At 51.7% G+C, this 15,820-nt stretch overlaps 1 protein-coding gene across 4 annotated transcripts in view; it reads left to right on the top strand.

Annotated features, from left to right (window-relative positions):
* The window catches only part of CPD (carboxypeptidase D), a 35,969-nt gene that overhangs the window by 6,551 nt on the left and 13,598 nt on the right, over positions 1-15,820 (top strand). For 2 of the 4 annotated variants that reach the window (XM_027691150.1, XM_027691151.1), the window contains exons 3-6: positions 6,307-6,554; positions 14,184-14,326; positions 14,659-14,828; positions 15,405-15,772. In XM_027691150.1, coding sequence (XP_027546951.1) covers positions 6,464-6,554; positions 14,184-14,326; positions 14,659-14,828; positions 15,405-15,772 — 772 coding nt within the window. In that variant the 5' untranslated portion in view covers positions 6,307-6,463. Of the gene's footprint in view, positions 1-3,185; positions 3,863-6,306; positions 6,555-14,183; positions 14,327-14,658; positions 14,829-15,404; positions 15,773-15,820 lie in introns of those variants that run through there. The other 2 variants (XM_027691149.1, XM_027691148.1) reach the window with 2 other exon arrangements.

Below are 15,820 nucleotides of genomic sequence, written 5' to 3'. Positions count from 1 at the left end.
CTGGAAACTGGAGGAGATCCCTGTGAACACCTTGGCACAAGCTCAGAGACAGTAAACCCTGCAGAAGGCTAAAGCCACGCTCATGGGCAGGTCTGCTCAAACCCCTGGGCTCAGAGGAGGAGAAGGCATCTCTGAGATGGTAATTCCACTGGTGGTTTTCATCTGTGCTGTAGGAAGTGCCCTGTGGAGTCTGTGCTCCTTCTGATGCAATAAGGAAGCTTATCCTGGGCTTTTACTGATATATATATATATATTGCTGTACTCATGTACTTCTTCCAGAAGTGTGAGTAAATTAGGGTTGGAGAACTTCAGTCATCATATCAAACAACTGCTCCTGGATAGTTTAAACTCTCCCTTTCTGAAGTGAGTGCAAGGAATGGAACCACATTCCAGGAGGGCAAGTCCAACCTTGAATCAGGAGCATCAAGGCACTTGCCAATGTTTCCTGTGCTGAGAAGAAAGCACTGCAGTAGGCACAGCTTCTCTTACCTGCAGTCAGCACCGGTCCCCCTCTTTCCCACCTGCTCTGGGTCCCATCCAGCACTGGTGGGTTCTGGAGTCACCAATCATGACTAAAGACAGCGCATTAGTGTGGCTGCTGCTGTCCTACCCCGACACATGGGAAATGTGAAAGAAGCTTGGCATCAAATTAGCAATATAGGTCCCCTGCAGGAGATAAAAGTGACTTGTCTGTATGAAATTCCACCTAAATGTTGGCCCTTGTAGTTTCCCACCTCGGGAGCCCTGGTTGGCAGCCTGGAGCTCTCATACCTGGCAGCACTCAGGGAAATCACTGCTGTTATTCTTTGTTTCATGTCACCCACTCATGAAACTCCATTTTCTACCTGACTGACCCAATTTTCCAGGTGGGATCCTGCCTCAGCCAGGGGTCAGGGTGTGTCGTAGCTGTGATTACCTGCCAGGTTCCCATGACTTTGTTAGTCTTATGGACAGAAAACACACCTCTGGAACGGGTGGGCTGGACTTCAAGGGTTTCCTCTGGGAAACAAAAATTACTAGGTAGGATGCTAAACTTAGTTCCTGTTTCATGCTGGTGGTCAGTACAGGACATTCCTTAGCAGTATTCCCAGATCCGCTTCTCTTTAAGACTGTATTCCACTGTGGCTGCTGAGCAGCCCAGATCTCAGATATTTTTGTCTACCTAGGAACTTTCATCACCAGTGGGATTTCTTGGAAGTGCTCTGCTGGAAAACCAAGTGCTGATTTGATCTTGTGAAGTGCTGCCAGACAATATTAGCAGTTTTAACTTCCCCGCTGTGGCGTCACCCTTCATTCCCTCTGCGAGGAATCTGCAAAGACTGAGCTGCTCCATCTTTCCAGTTCATGGGAAACCATTTGCAGCCAACCTTCAGGATGAAACCACATTCCTGTTCCAAGGTTGCAATCACTGCAGAGTGTCATGAGGCAAAAGCCACAGCTCCTGAGTAACCACCTTGTCGAGTGCCAGGGCTGAAGCTCACGGCAAGAGATGAGGAGGAGGAGGAAGAGGAAAAGGAGGAAGAAGAGCAGGAGGAGGTGACTTCTTTGCAGGTCGGTCCCTAACCTGAGGATTTTCTCACTCAGGGATGTGGAAGGCAGAGCTCTCCAAGGAAATGTGAAGGATTTATTGTTACTGGCTGCTGAGCAAATGAGCGGGTGACTCATCAGCCTTTGCCACATGCTGCTTTTACAATTGGTCTGTTGGAGTTCCAGACAATGGGGCTTTTATCAGCTAAAAAGGGAAATGAGCTCAGTTACTCTGGGTAAATCCTGAGCAATTTGTTTGTAGACTGAGGACTTAAAGCTGTGTGATGGTGATCACTTCTGAGACAGTCAAATTGCCTCTTGATGTTCCTTCCTCCCGTTGGCTTAAGAACATACTGATGACCAAGGTCTTTTGTCTTTTCCAGTTTAATTAGATCTGGGGCATTTTTTTGATGGATAGTCCCTGTTCCCTGCTTGTCCCTCTCCTAATGATTGAGCAGTGCAGATGAGCCCCAAGAAAGAAAAGCCAATTTACTCTCCCTTTCCTCAGGGCCCTTTTGATGCTCACACAGGAGTTTGCATCATCTGATCTCTTGTGCAAAGGATCCCAGAATGCCGTGAGGTGAAGGAGTCACAGCACTGATGGTTCCCCTGAACATCAGTTTTATGTGCTGGACTTGCAGCTTGTGCCTCCAACAGGAAATGCCAGAGCTGGGAAGCAGATGTGTTCATGAGATACTACTGAAAAGTTAAACAGGAATGGACGGAATCTGCTGTTGGAGATGGACATTTTCAATTTTTTATGGACTGTGAGGTGATTTTTGCAGAGTAAGGTGTCCTGCTTTTAGTCATCTCACCTGCCTCCCAAAGGGAATTAGAAGAAGGAAACCCAAAAGTAAAATGTGTATCTCTTCTGAGGCTCACAGTTCTGCAGTTGCTCGCAGCACAGCAACACAACATAGAAACATCATGTTAAAATGTGTTTAATCCCCAGAGGTTTGATCTGAGCAGGTAGCGTGGCCAGGGCTGGTCACATGCACTTCCCGCCAGGAAGACGGAGGTCCCAGGAGCTGCACTTTGTGCCCTCTGACCTGCAGCCTGTCACCGTGCCCAGGCAAAGGCCACCCCATCCTTCCACTCCAGGCTCTGGTTTATGTCCAGGCTTTATCCTCCGGAGGAGAGGCTGCTGGGGCGGCCTGTCGTGACCCCTCCGAGGGGGTCAGGGTGCTGCTGTTTGTCCCCCTGGGCGCAACAACTCGCTCTTGGATTATTATCCATCTCAGCCGCACCGTGCAGCGGCTCCGCTTAGGCTTACGGGAGGGCAAATAGCGAGCGCGGAAAGCCAAGGATGGGGGACGGAAACACCTCTCCAGGGAGCGCGACTGAGCTCCGCTCCCGCTCCCACTCCCGCTCCAGCCCCAGTTCAGCCCCGCAGCGGGCCCGGGCCCAGGGGCAGCGACACGGCCGCCAGGGGGCGCCGCAGGGTTCGATGCCACCCACCCCCTGCAGTGACGCGACGCTCCCGCCGCCCCTCATTGGTCCCCCACCGCCTCTCCCGGGCGGCTCCTCCCCCTCCCCCACCGCTGATTGGCGGGCGCGGCGGCAGGTCCCGCCCCCCGGCTGGCTCCGCCCCCCCGGCGGGTCCCGGAGCGGCGCGGCGGGACCGGGGCGCGCGCGGGGCCATGGCCGCGGGGAGCGCGGCGCGGGGGCCCGGCCGGGCGATGCCGCGGCTGCTGCCGCTCCTCTGCGCGCTGCTACCGCTGCTGCTGCCTCTGCCGAGCCCGGCCCGCGCCCGCCACATCAAGAAAGCGGAGGCGGCGGCGGCGGAGCCCGGCGAGGCGCTGCGCTACCTGCACTCGGCCGAGCTGGGCGAGGCGCTGCGGGCTCTGGCGGACGCGGCCCCGCCGGGCCTGGCGCGGCTCTTCAGCATCGGGCAGTCGGTGGAGAAGCGGCCGCTGTGGGTGCTGCGGCTCACGGCCGGGCTGGGCCCCGAGCGGCCTGACGAGCCGGCCGGCGGAGCGGCTCTGCCCGGGCGGCCGCAGGTGAAGCTGGTGGGGAACATGCACGGAGACGAGCCGCTGGCACGGCCGCTGCTGCTGCGCCTGGCGCGGGAGCTGGTGCGGGGCTGGGCCAGCGGCGACGCGCGCATCGTCCGCCTGCTCAACACCACCGACCTGTACCTGCTGCCCAGCCTCAACCCCGACGGCTTCGAGCGCGCCCGCGAGGGCGACTGCGGCGGCGGCGGGGAGGGCGGGCGGGAGAACAGCCGCGGCCGCGACCTCAACCGCAGCTTTCCCGACCAGTTCGGCGCCGCCGAGCCCGACCTGGAGCCCGTGCCCGAGGTGCAAGCGCTCATCGACTGGATGCGCCGCAACAAGTGAGTGCAGCGCGGTCCCCCCCTCGCCCGGCGCCCCGCACCTCGGCAGCGCTTCCCCGGAGGTGTCAGCCGGTTTCCAGCCCTTCCCGGTGCTTCCCAGGAGGGCCTGAGGGGAAGGAAAAGCTCGTTCTCCACCTGTTTTTCCCCAGCCTGCCTCCCCGCGTGGGCCTTTCATCGTAGCCGGTACCATCCTGCGCTGGGCTGGCCCTGGGGGGAGCATTTGGTGGCCCCAGTTTCTGTGCACTTGCAAAGAAGCCGCACCAGCCCCGCAGGGCATAGCCTGTGCCCTGCACACGCCCAGGTGTTCCCGGCCTCCATGGCCTTCTGCGCGTGTCCCACCTCCCGGAGATTGTGGCTGGAAACTTCCCTCCCGCCTCGCCTTGAGCTTGTCGGTGTGTCGTGCTCTTGGGGCTGATAGTGCTTTCACCACGAACTGTGGGATGCTGGAAATATCCGGGGTTAAGTGAGCAGCTAGTCTGTGTGTGACCATGTTAACAGAATTGCACTGAACTGGGCTTTTTACCCCCATCTTTGTGTTTCATGGAAAATTCCCTGGATTTAGCAATAATGCTCTGTGCAGCAGCGTTTCCAAATACAGGCCCTACTCTCATAGTCCTCTTCCCCGTCTGTCCTGTGGAAGCACACAGGGCTCAGCTGTTAGGCTCTCCCCTTCCAAGGAGGGGAGCAATGGGAAGCTGCTGTGCTTGGAATGGGGCAGCCCAGGAGAGGAGATGGCACTTTTGAAGCCCAGCCCTGGTTTGAGGGTCTGGGGCAGCCCTGGAAAGCTCAGTGGCCGGGATGGGCACTGGCTTTTCATTTGCCCTGTGTTCTACTTTGGAGAACTGTGGAAGGTCCAAACCACAAAGGTCAGTGCAACCGACCGTGGGAAGTTGTGCAGAGAAAGCAGGAATGCAAAGTGTGATCAAATACAGGCAACACACTTAAACGAATTATGGCCCTCTTCCCAAAACAGGGATAGAGAGAGATGGAGAGGGGGTGGCTGATGGCCAGTGTGCTGTTGGTTGACTCCAACCAACAGACACAACGTTCAGCATTGTATAATATTTCCTCAGCTTTAGGAAACAAAATTTGCTTGAACTCTTATTAAATCTTGGTGGATTTATTAAGTATCTTTATTAAAACTTGATGGATGGCAGTGTCCATGGGGATGCTGCTCCAGAGAAATTTCATGAACTTCACCAGAATTGCTTGTCCAAAGGATCCTTTAGGAAAGCTCTGATGAAGCACTTTCCACTAAAATCTCCCCAGATTTGGTTCAACTCAAAATGAGTTGCTAGGGAAACTTGTGCATTCTTGATATCGTTTTGAAAACACCTTGAGCTTTTTATTTTATTTTTTCTGTGAGTATTTGAGGTGGGATTTGCTGTCAGCCAGGGTGAAACAGGAAAAACGCGGTGCTTTGTGCATCCCTCTGCCTGGCAGCACCAGTTAATAGTGGTGTGATTGTTAGACTAACATAACTGCTGATAGAAAAATGAATGGGTAAACAGAACTGTTTGATTAAAAACGGAGATAGTGGGTGTAATGCAATTCATGGGCACTATTTTAAGCAGAGTAAAAGTATCGGTCATGTTACCTTTGCTTGGAAACCAAATCCCATTTGAGTGAGTGCACGGGAGAGCTTTTTCCCTCAACGCTGTGTTTGGTGGGAAGAGGAAGAGCAGGGACAATTACCTTTGGTATTCATTGAAATGCTTGTGCTGCCTATGACCAAACTGAAGGGTGATACAGGGCCTGTGTTTTTTGAGTTGAGATTTTAACAGCTCTGTCTCACATCCAGATTTTATTTGAGTGAGTTGGTTCTGTTGTACCTACCAGGAGTTGCTCAGAGCTTGACGAAGAGCCGTGTACATCGGTTCATGTGCAGGGCACTGCTCGTCTGTCACAAAGTTTGAGGGCTGGGTCTTAGGCTGCAGCAAGGAACTCGTTCCCTCTCCAGTAATGCCAGATGTCAGTTTGGGGAGCCAATCAACCAGTCCTGAGAGTTGGTTATGGCAGAAAATCTGGAGATTTCCCCACTGTGCTCCCACTGGGACGCTGTTCAGACCCTCTGCTGATCCTGCTCACTGTGTTGGAGGCTGGGATACATCTCCCAGGATGGTGTGTCGTGTCCAACAGTAACTGACTGGGTGTTGAACAAGTGCCTGTCTGTTAACATAACCTTGGTGTAGCTGCAGCTCCACAGGTGTTCTCCCTGCACAGGGCTGGTGGAGCAGGGTCCGATCGCTTCCACTTCCAAAGTGCCCAACTTACTGCTGGGCACCTCATCCAATGAGTGCATTTTTGCCTCATTGATCTCAAACAGAGCTTGGAGGCTCCCAAGAGCCTGGTTTGGGTGGGAAAGCAGCAGAATAACTGGTTGGGTGGCTGTAGCCTGCTTCTTGTTGGAATTGTTCCAGTGTGATTCTCCTTCCCAACCACAGGTTTCTGCTCTCTGGCAATCTCCATGGTGGCTCCGTGGTGGCAAGCTATCCCTACGATGACTCTCCCACGCATAGGCCCACAGGAGTCTACAGTAAATCAGCTGATGATGAAGTCTTCAAATATTTGGCAAAAGCTTATGCATCTCATCACCCCATAATGAGAACTGGCAAACCCAATTGCCCTGGCGAGGAGGGAGAGACCTTCCAGGATGGGATCACGAACGGTGCCCAGTGGTACGACGTGGAAGGTAAGCTGTGCTGGCCCTGCTGGCTCACCTGGCACAGGATCTTCTAGAAGTAGTTTCTGAGAACTGACACCCAGACCAGTGGTGATTACCACAGAGGAAGGGACGGTGGGTGAAGTGATATTTTTAGCTTTGAATGCGTTCTAGCAGCTTGAGGTGAAGAGAGGTGGCATCATGGGCACACCAATAGGCACCTAATGAGTCATGGCTTGGGAGGTGTTTTTAGGGAAGAGATCACAGCAAACTGGAGGATTCTTCCTGACCCTGTTAGGTAGTGGAGAGTTGTCCTGCATATGGGAGGCTTCATTTGCCAAATGAATTCTCCTTAGGTCTCTCGATGGTTACTAAGTTTTGATACAGGAAAGAAGAAATTATTTTTAATGGTATTAAACCAATGCCAGTGTCCTGTGAGGTTTTTTAATCTCTGAACTTGTGATTTTATGATTATAGAATAGCCTGCTGTAAGGCTATGTAAAATTTAGATAGATGATCTGAGCTAACCAAGGTGCTCTCCCTGGAAGTGGGGTTGGCAGGTTTTCCATGGACTGCTCTGCTCGTAGACCTGTGTGGAGGGTGACAGCCTGCATGACCTGTTCTCATCCACTGTATGGGGGATCTAGAAGGGATCTGAAATTCTCTGCTGGAGCCTCTAGGAGAGCTCCTAATCCCTCCCTTAGGGAATCTGAATCACTGGGAAGTGATCTGAATAGGAGAAAGTGACCTCCTGGTGCCACCATTCTGTCTGGGTGGAGGCGGCTGGGCTGGCTCAGCCACTACAGTGGGCTGCTGTGTGTGTGTGTTGGTTTTGTTGAAAATGGAATTTAAATAATAGTTTATGTCATGAGAGGCTCTCGTGGAAGAGGCTCTGTGGGCTGGGGAGGAAGAGAAATCTTGGCTGTGTCATTAGAAGCAGTTACCCCATTGCTGTGCCCCCTCGGCGGATGTTGTACATCAGCCTCACCAGACAGGGCAGGAACTTCTGTGGTGAGGAAACAACAGAAACCTTGCAGAAAGGATCCCAAGAAGTTGTGTTGCTTTGCTGGACTCTGACTGCTCTGCTTTTCCTCATACTGGGGCTGAGGGATGATGGCAGGAGTGCTGAGGAAGCAGTGACATCCAGTGCTGTTTATCCCTCAGAGCTTACAGCTTAACAATTTCTAATAAGACTGTCTTTCTGAAACATGGGCTTTGGAGCAGAATCCTGTGCTAACCCTGCATCCAGCTTGCTTGGGAAGGAGGGAGAGGGATCCATTACTGGGCCTGAACACATCAGCTCCATGCGGGAAGAGGAAGTCTTGATTTTTAGCAGTGGCTGAATCATTCCCCAGGATTTCACTGACCAAATAAGATGTTGTGTTCAAATAAGATGCAGTTTGATCTCTTTCCCTACCACCTGTCTCCTTCCCTCCACCCTGCTGAGCACACCAGCCCTGGTGTTTGCTGGCACAAGGTTCACTCTGCTGCTGTGAGAAGTCCAGCAGGAGGAAGGTTTGTGTAATCTGGTGACTTGGCTTAGGAGGGAACAGGATATCCTGGACGATCTGTGCTGCGTGTTCTGGTGGCTTTTGTTACCAGCAGACACCTCGGGCGGGAGGTTTGTTAACTGCAGCTCTGAGCTTTTCTGCCCTTGTGATGAGGTGGGATGGGTGGGCTCTGAAGGGAAAGTGATTCCAGAGCTTTGGACTTACGATCCTCTGCTCCCAGAGCGCGGTATTTTTTGCTGCAGGGTTGATTTCATCCTCCAGCTTCGTTGTGAGGCAGCTGGTTAGAGGCTGTGGCATTAGTGGCTGGTGTGTGAGCCTTTCAGGCTGCCTTTGCCCTGCCAGCGATCAGAGGTTTCACCTACTTTCGTTTCACAAGAAATGGGAAGGTGTGAACTGCAGACCAGTTTGCTCTGTGCTGCCATCACTGTGGTTTATTTTGTGTCCAATAGCCTCTAGCATCTGCAGAAATAAACCCTTTCACTGTGACAAGTCACAGCCTCAGGCTCAGTGTTGGCGGCTGTGGGCAACTCACGGGCTGAGATTGCACTGACACGAACTGAGTGGAACATTGCTGAGGCTGCAGACGGGATCCACTGGGCATCTGTATGGTCTCTCCCTAAGCAGTAATTTACATCACACTGTTGTTAAAGATGCCCCTGTGGAGGGTGCCAGCAGCCCTTGGAGCAGCTCCCCAGCCAAGGAGTTCATGTAAAGTGTAACCCGGGGGAGAGCGTGGATGAACTGACTGATACCACAGTGTAATTTGATGTTGTGTGAATTTATCGTGTCCCTTTGGGGTTGTAGGTTTTAACGTTTATTTTTAGTAGTGGATGAAGAGCAGGCAAAGGGGAGTCAGTTGTAAGTGGTGTGACAGAAGGAGCAAAACCACCAGAGGGGCTGTTTTGAGCCATCTGAATTGCTCAGCTCTGTGCCAAGGACTGTGGAGGCTTGTACTTGAACCAGGACACCTTTCCCAGTGATTCCAGAATTTAAATGTGCAATGAAATGAGGATGGGGAAATCCCAATCCCCTGCAGGAGCTTCCTGGGCTGAGCTCTAGAGATGGATAACCAGAGTACATGGTTCAGTGAACAGTGCAGGGCATGTGCTCATGGCCTCCAGACCAGGTTGTGCCAGGAGAGACTCCTGCAGGCTCCAAGTGAACTAAAGCCAGGAAAAACAAAGAAATGAGAACATGGTGTTTCAACAGGTGGAAATTTTCCTGCCACATTTTATCGTGTGAAATCAAACATACTGGAGAGCAAACTGCCACGGGATTCATTGTCCTGGAGTTACCAGTTCAGGGCCATGCTGGTGCCAGTCCCCATTAACTTTGATTTGAGTTTGCAAACAACCTCTTATGTGTGTCAAATCGAGGTGACAAGTACAAACCACGGGAGTAATTGCTAAGGTCAAGTGTGCGCAGAGAAAGATGGGTCTCTGCCAAACAGCTGAATTTGGCTCCTGCATTCCAGCTGCTGTAGATAAGCATGTCTGTGACTGGGATGCTTCTTAGAGGCTATCTCTGGTGTGCATGCTCTTTCTCTTCCTTCCTTTTTAACCTTTAAGGGTTTTAACTACCAAGTGGCTGGTTCAGATCAAGTAAATGCATGCATTTACCCCCATGGACTAGGGTATAGAAAGCAGTTAAGAAACCTCTCTAGTCTGATCTGTGGGCAGGATGTGGTTTGCCTTTTTGTTGTTAAGAGCCCAGTTCAGAAACTGAACTCATCATGAAGTTCAGCAGTGTATTTTGTGGGCAGCCCTGGAAAGTTTGTTGTTATGTGCAGTCCCTTCCTAAAAGTTGTTTTCTTGCTAGTTGGGTTCTTTGATGCCCAAATGTTTGAGATGTTTCTGACCTCTGTTGGAAGGTACATCTCAGGTTGAAAGTGGATTTAGGTTACCTGAGTGCTGACTGGGTTGCTTTGTCTGTGGTTACCAGCCACACTGAGCTTCCAAACAGATTTTGGTGGCATCAAACTCAGAGCAGTTAAAATGAGTGCTGATAACACTCACTAAAAAGAGTGCTCATGGCAGTGCTGTGGTGGCCTCTGTTTCCATGGAGTGCCCAGAGTGAGCTCTGGTAGAAGCTCTCAGCCACGTCTTTCTGAGCTGTGCACAATTTGCTGCACTTCTGTGTTTGTGTTTTCATAAAATTCTTACTGAAATTCTTTTTCTTTTTGAGAAACACATTGGCTTGGTGTTTTGAGGGTCTGATGCCTCTTTTCATGTCTATCATGAACTGCTGGGCAATGCTATGCTGGTGCAGCTCTTGGGAATACTCTGCCCTTTTCTTTGAGAGAAGGCTGCAGGGTTTTGCTGCTCTGGGCTGTGATGCAGCTTCTTCAGTTGGAGGCTCAAACCTCACCTCCTCTGAGTTTTAATGATTGCAGACTAATAGACCAGAACATTCCTCTGCCTCTTTGGTGCTGCTCTTGGTGCTCCCCTGATCTCCTGCTGTGAGACAATTGGTTCTATCCACAGAGTCAGCAACTTATGCCACATATTGAATCACGTCTCCAGCTTGCTTGGTGCCATCTGCTCTCTCTGCAGAGCAGACATGGCCTATGTCTCTGCTTTAACTTAGCTGCGGGTCTCTTATCTCCTGATGTCAGCTCCAGTGAGAGCTGGAATTAGTTTTCTGCATGGTGCAGTTTGAAAATAGAGTCCTTCTTGGCTGGCCTGGAAGGCTTCTCCTGGCACGTGGAGTATTTATGGTATCTGGGTCCCGAGGCTTGACTCTGGAGAGCTGCATTCCCCTGATTTGAGCTTGGCAGGGAGCAGAGGCAGCCCTGCCTGTCAGTGTGAGCTCTGCAGTGCTTGTGCTGCAGGAGGTCTGGGATCCCTGCCTGAAGCACAGTTCTGATGCTCAGGGAGTGGGACAGAGCAGGAGAGAGGTTTGTTCTGAGCATATTTGTGACCTACTGCTAGCCAGGGACTGGCTTGCTGTGACGCTAAGCTGCTCATTTTCCCTTTCTTTCCTCACTGACAGCATGGGTATAGTGCTTCATGGGGAGGCTGGAACTTTTTGCAGTGTTAAAAAAACCCCAACTTTTTGCAGTGTCTTTGCTAAAAGACACCCTGTGATTAAAAGTGCTGAAATAAATCCATCAGGTTATCCCAGCTATTACTCAAGCAGAGGAGAAGCACTGTCCTCTAGTCTGACAGTTCTCTGCTTCAAGTGTGTTTTTTCTGCTCTACTCCTGCCTGAGCACAGGTCTCTCTTTACCCCTCCAGATCTCTGCAGAGCCAAGAGAGGTTGTGCAGATGGTATGTGGGGAAAATACGTAATTCCACATGCTGTAAAAATAACTGTCCTGCTCTGCAATAGAGCCATGTGAAGGCCAAATATGTGCAATGGATACAATCCAAATTTTCAAGAATGCAGTGCACTACTTTCTCCAAGAGACAGTTTTACCAAAATCGATGTAGCAAGCTCTAATTTAGTCCGTTGCTGCTCTATTATGGGTGAGTATCTGTCCTAAATTTGCTTGAATGGCAGATGAAGCACTAAATATGTTTCATAATGGCTCTGGTTTACGTATGGATGTTTTCAAATGCATTAGCATCCTGCTATGAGCAGATGGTTATGGGCTGGCAAATTGTTTCACTCGCGTGGTGTTTACTGGCGAGAGAGGAGCCTGCTGTGCTTTGCTGTTCTGAGCCTGGTAACGGGAGCTGAACAGAGCTGAGGGGGGATCAGATTCACAGGCCTTGTTTCTCTAACCCCTTGAACTGAGTTGGAGAGTTATAAAGCCCTCAGACACTTTCTGGCCCCTTGTGCTGGACAGAAAAGTCTCTTTCCTGTTTTGCTGTCAGCCCCTGCACGAGCTGCAGTTCTCTCCTGGCCGCCAGTGACATTTAATTTGTTACAATAAAAGCTTCGCGTTCCCTTAGCAGCAGACTCCCAGGGGAACTGAGAGGAACTGGGACATCTTTGTTGTGGTACCATCCTGCACGTCTTCCCAGAGGTCTGTTCTAAATCCTGCTTTATGCTGTCAGTTCCTCCCTGCTTTACTGGACTGCAGTGGGGCTGTTGAATTCAGAGCAGTGGTCCCTGACTTTTTGGGCCGTCACATCTGCTGTGAGCCTCCCCTGCTTGGCAGAGTGCTGCTGGTGGGTTTTCTTGGCTGTGCATTAACACAGGCTCTGCCAGTGCCAGGTAATGCATTTGCACTGGGATATCGATCCGTTCTGGGCAGTTAATTGACCGGTGCCACAGAGGGTCCCTCGCTTGTGAAGAGGCTTGGGAATGATTAGGAAACTGCTCAGACAAAGCAAGTGAGGTTTATGGGCACAGCACTAACGTAGCACTTCGGCGGCCCAGGCAGAGGATGGGAGTACAGAGCCTGCATTTCTCACACACCTGCCTGCTGGGGTTCTGCAGGACACCTGCCACAGGCCTTCTGCTTTCCTTCTCCTGGACTTTGCATCTGCCTCCTGTGGAGAAAATATGTAGCTGTTTCCTGAGAGATGGGCTTCTGAGAGCCAGTTTGACTTCCTCAACTCATCCAGAAGAGGCCCATTGCCCGGGCTGCTGTGTCCAGCTGACACTGGGAGTTGTTCCATTGGGGTATGGAGGTCTCTGGGCTCGGTGGTTGCAGTCTGACACGCCAGTCTAACTGGGTTGTAACTGGATAAGGTTGTGTAAGCCAGAAGACATCATCAGCACGCATAAAACTTATTGTGGGGTGTCTTTCCTGCTGACCCAAGTGCCTGAGTGGGTGGTGGGAACAATCCTCTCATGTGGTCATGACGTCTGGCTACAGTCATGTGGTGGGATTTGTTGGGCTGACTCTGAAACCTGTTTCACAGACTTGTGGTGGTTTTGGAATGTCCTTTTTACTGTTGAAAGCTCCCATAAATGTTTAGAGGGCCGAACACTTGCGATGTCCAGCAGCATGCTCAGGTCTGGGCTCCAGATCATGAGTGGTGATACCTGCAGACCTCGGGTCCTGCTGGTACGTGGTTCATTCCTGTTTGAGGAACAGGTTTGCTTGCTGAGGGCTGGATGTAAACTTCAGCAAGTGGGGTCAGGACACTTGCTGGGACAAGGTGACCTTTTTGATTCGTAGCAGTGCCTGTGGTTTCTCTGAAGGGCAAGAGCAACAAGGTGAACTTAACACAGGGGAACAGCTCTGTGCACTCCTGTTTTGTGGTGCTCACAGAGGTTTGGCTGGTTTAGCACTAAGCTAACAAACTGTCTCCAGGTGCTGCAACATCCTTAAATTGATTTGAGACTGCTGCCTTAAAGAGGAAATGTGGGAGGAGGCTGGTAACTTGGCCAAGAACAAGTTTCTCAGCCTTTCTCAGGTGCATAAATCTGTCCTGTACTCCTCTTGCAGGACCTGGCTGCTGTGGGGTTGAGGCAATGAGAGAGGCAATGAGGGAGGCATTGCTGCCCTCCCAAACTGAGAAGAGAGTTTCCTGAAGGGGACTTGCTGCAGTTCACTGCACACTCTCACCGTGTCAGACCTTGTCAGACTTTCTGCCAGGGCTGCTCTAAATATCAAGTAAATGCAGATCTTTTAATAAGAAGTTGGAGGAAAATTGCAGCTGAGGAAGCAGAGAAGGGGAAGCATTGCTCTCATCTTGTCTGGAGTTTTGCTAAGAGGCTTTTGGGAGATCAATTTTGAGCTGCCACCTCCCAGGTTGATAGTCCATTGTGTTCTTTTATATCAGAGACCTCAAGCTCATTTCAGGTGAAGTAACTTCTCCTGCAGGCAGACCTCACAAATGTGAAGGTATTTTGGAATGCGCAGTGAAGGACTCAGCAGTGGGAATGTTCAGAATCTGGTGTGCCTGCCCTGGCATACTGGGTTTGTTGTGTCTGGAAATGTAAAACGAATCCATATGAATTTCCAAGTGCTGTGCTGCCAAGCTCAGCTGATGGAGCAGTGAGACCAAAGGGACTGTCACTTTGACCTGTCTGTGGCCCAGAGTGCTGGTTATTGGGAGAAATGGAGCTCAATCTTCCCTGGCTGTCATGATAATCTGACCTGATTTTTCTCCTTAAGTTGCTCCCTCTGGAGCTGGGGCAGCATCCTGGGGAGAGGCTGAGGGGGGCTGAAGGACAGGGAGAAATGTGCATCCCGTGGTGGGATGCCTGTGCATTGCCCTTGGGATATGTCTCTGCCTCCCTTTCTCAGGTGGGATGCAGGATTACAACTATGTGTGGGCCAACTGCTTTGAGATCACGTTGGAGCTGTCTTGCTGCAAATATCCTCCAGCCTCTGAGCTTCAGAAGGAGTGGGAGAACAACAGGGAGTCTCTCCTTGCTTTCATTGAGAAGGTAAGTGTGGGCTGGGATGGGTGTGGGGGCGGCAGCTGGGAAACCCGTGTGCCTGTGACGGGCTGGGAGCACCGTGCTCGGGTGCTCTTGTGGCTTTGTTTGCTGTATGAGGTAACACAGCTGCAACAGCTGTTGTGTGGAGGTCGGTGGCTACAAAGCTGTTGTGTATCTCTGTGGTCCTGCCACAGCTCCCACAACCCCCACAATAACAGAGCTCTGCTGAGAGGGGCCTCGTGAGGTGCAGTGTTACAGGGACCGATGGGTGCTGGCCGAGGACACGGTTCCCCTGATGTTGTCTGTCTTCAGCCAGGCCCTTGCATTGTTTTCCTCAGGTCCACATTGGTGTGAAAGGCTTTGTCAAGGATGCAATCACTGGAGTTGGCCTGGACAACGCGACCATCGCCGTTGCTGGTATCGCTCACAACATCACAGCGGGCAAATTTGGGGATTACCACCGACTGCTTGTGCCTGGGACCTACAACGTGACTGCAGTTGTCGTGGGGTAATGTCTCTGTGGCAGCCTGTGTCCACACTGCCAACTCCTCCTCTTCCTTCACTTGTTTTCCTCCCCCAAAGCACCTTATGTGTTTAAGGGGCTTGGCTGTAAAGGACTCCAGCTCAGAGCTGCAGCTGTGTTTGCTCACCCTGTGCCCTGTTGCAGTGGGGTGCTGTTGAATACACAGAATTTTTGTCGCCTTTGTTTGACTGCTTATATCAAACTGCATCTTACTTTTGTGCAAAGGGAGAAAGCGGAGTGGGGTCACCCCAGTAGGAGTTTGTGTTGTCCCAAGCCTGGGTGTGAATGTGTAACTTGCCTCTTGGCTAGTTCTGTGATACACCTGGGGCTTCTTCCCTGCTGAGCCTGTAAACAGGAACTCATGCCTCTGACACAGCAAGGACAGCAGTGGAGCTGGGTTCAGTGGTAGTGGGATATGTCCCATCAGCTTGTTCCTGGTGAATCTCTCACAAGGTCATTAATATCCCGGTGTGTTTGGGCTGGTGGGGTGGAGGGACTGGAGGGGTTTTTTTCCCTCTGTTTGCAGAGCCTCCTTGCTGAAGCCAGTTGTTTTTTTCACAGTTACACACCAGTGACCAAAGAGAACGTCGAGGTGAAGGAGGGAGATGCAACAGAAGTGAATTTCTCCTTGCAGCCAACTGTGATGCCACCAGCTCTTAATGTCACACAGTTCACGACAGCGCCGGCTCCTGCCACTACCGTCACCCCCACCCCTGTGCTGGCAGAGGCCCCAAATCCAACCTCTCTCCATGAACCCATCCAGCCCGTGGACTTCCGCCACCATCACTTCTCGGACATGGAGATCTTCCTGCGGCGTTATGCCAACGAGTATCCCAACATAACCCGGCTCTACTCCGTCGGCAAGTCCGCGGAGCTGCGGGAGCTCTACGTGATGGAGATCTCTGACAACCCCGGCGTCCACGAAGCAGGTGATGTGAGAAATCCTTTGCAGCGAGGCACAAATGCAAGTGACAGAC

This window comes from Neopelma chrysocephalum, unplaced genomic scaffold (genome assembly GCF_003984885.1).
Source record: "Neopelma chrysocephalum unplaced genomic scaffold, ASM398488v2 Primary Assembly neopelma1_82, whole genome shotgun sequence".
Lineage (NCBI taxonomy): Eukaryota > Metazoa > Chordata > Aves > Passeriformes > Pipridae > Neopelma > Neopelma chrysocephalum.
The sequence above is the reverse complement of the archived record's forward strand: the minus strand, read 5'-3'. Positions and strand labels throughout refer to the sequence as shown.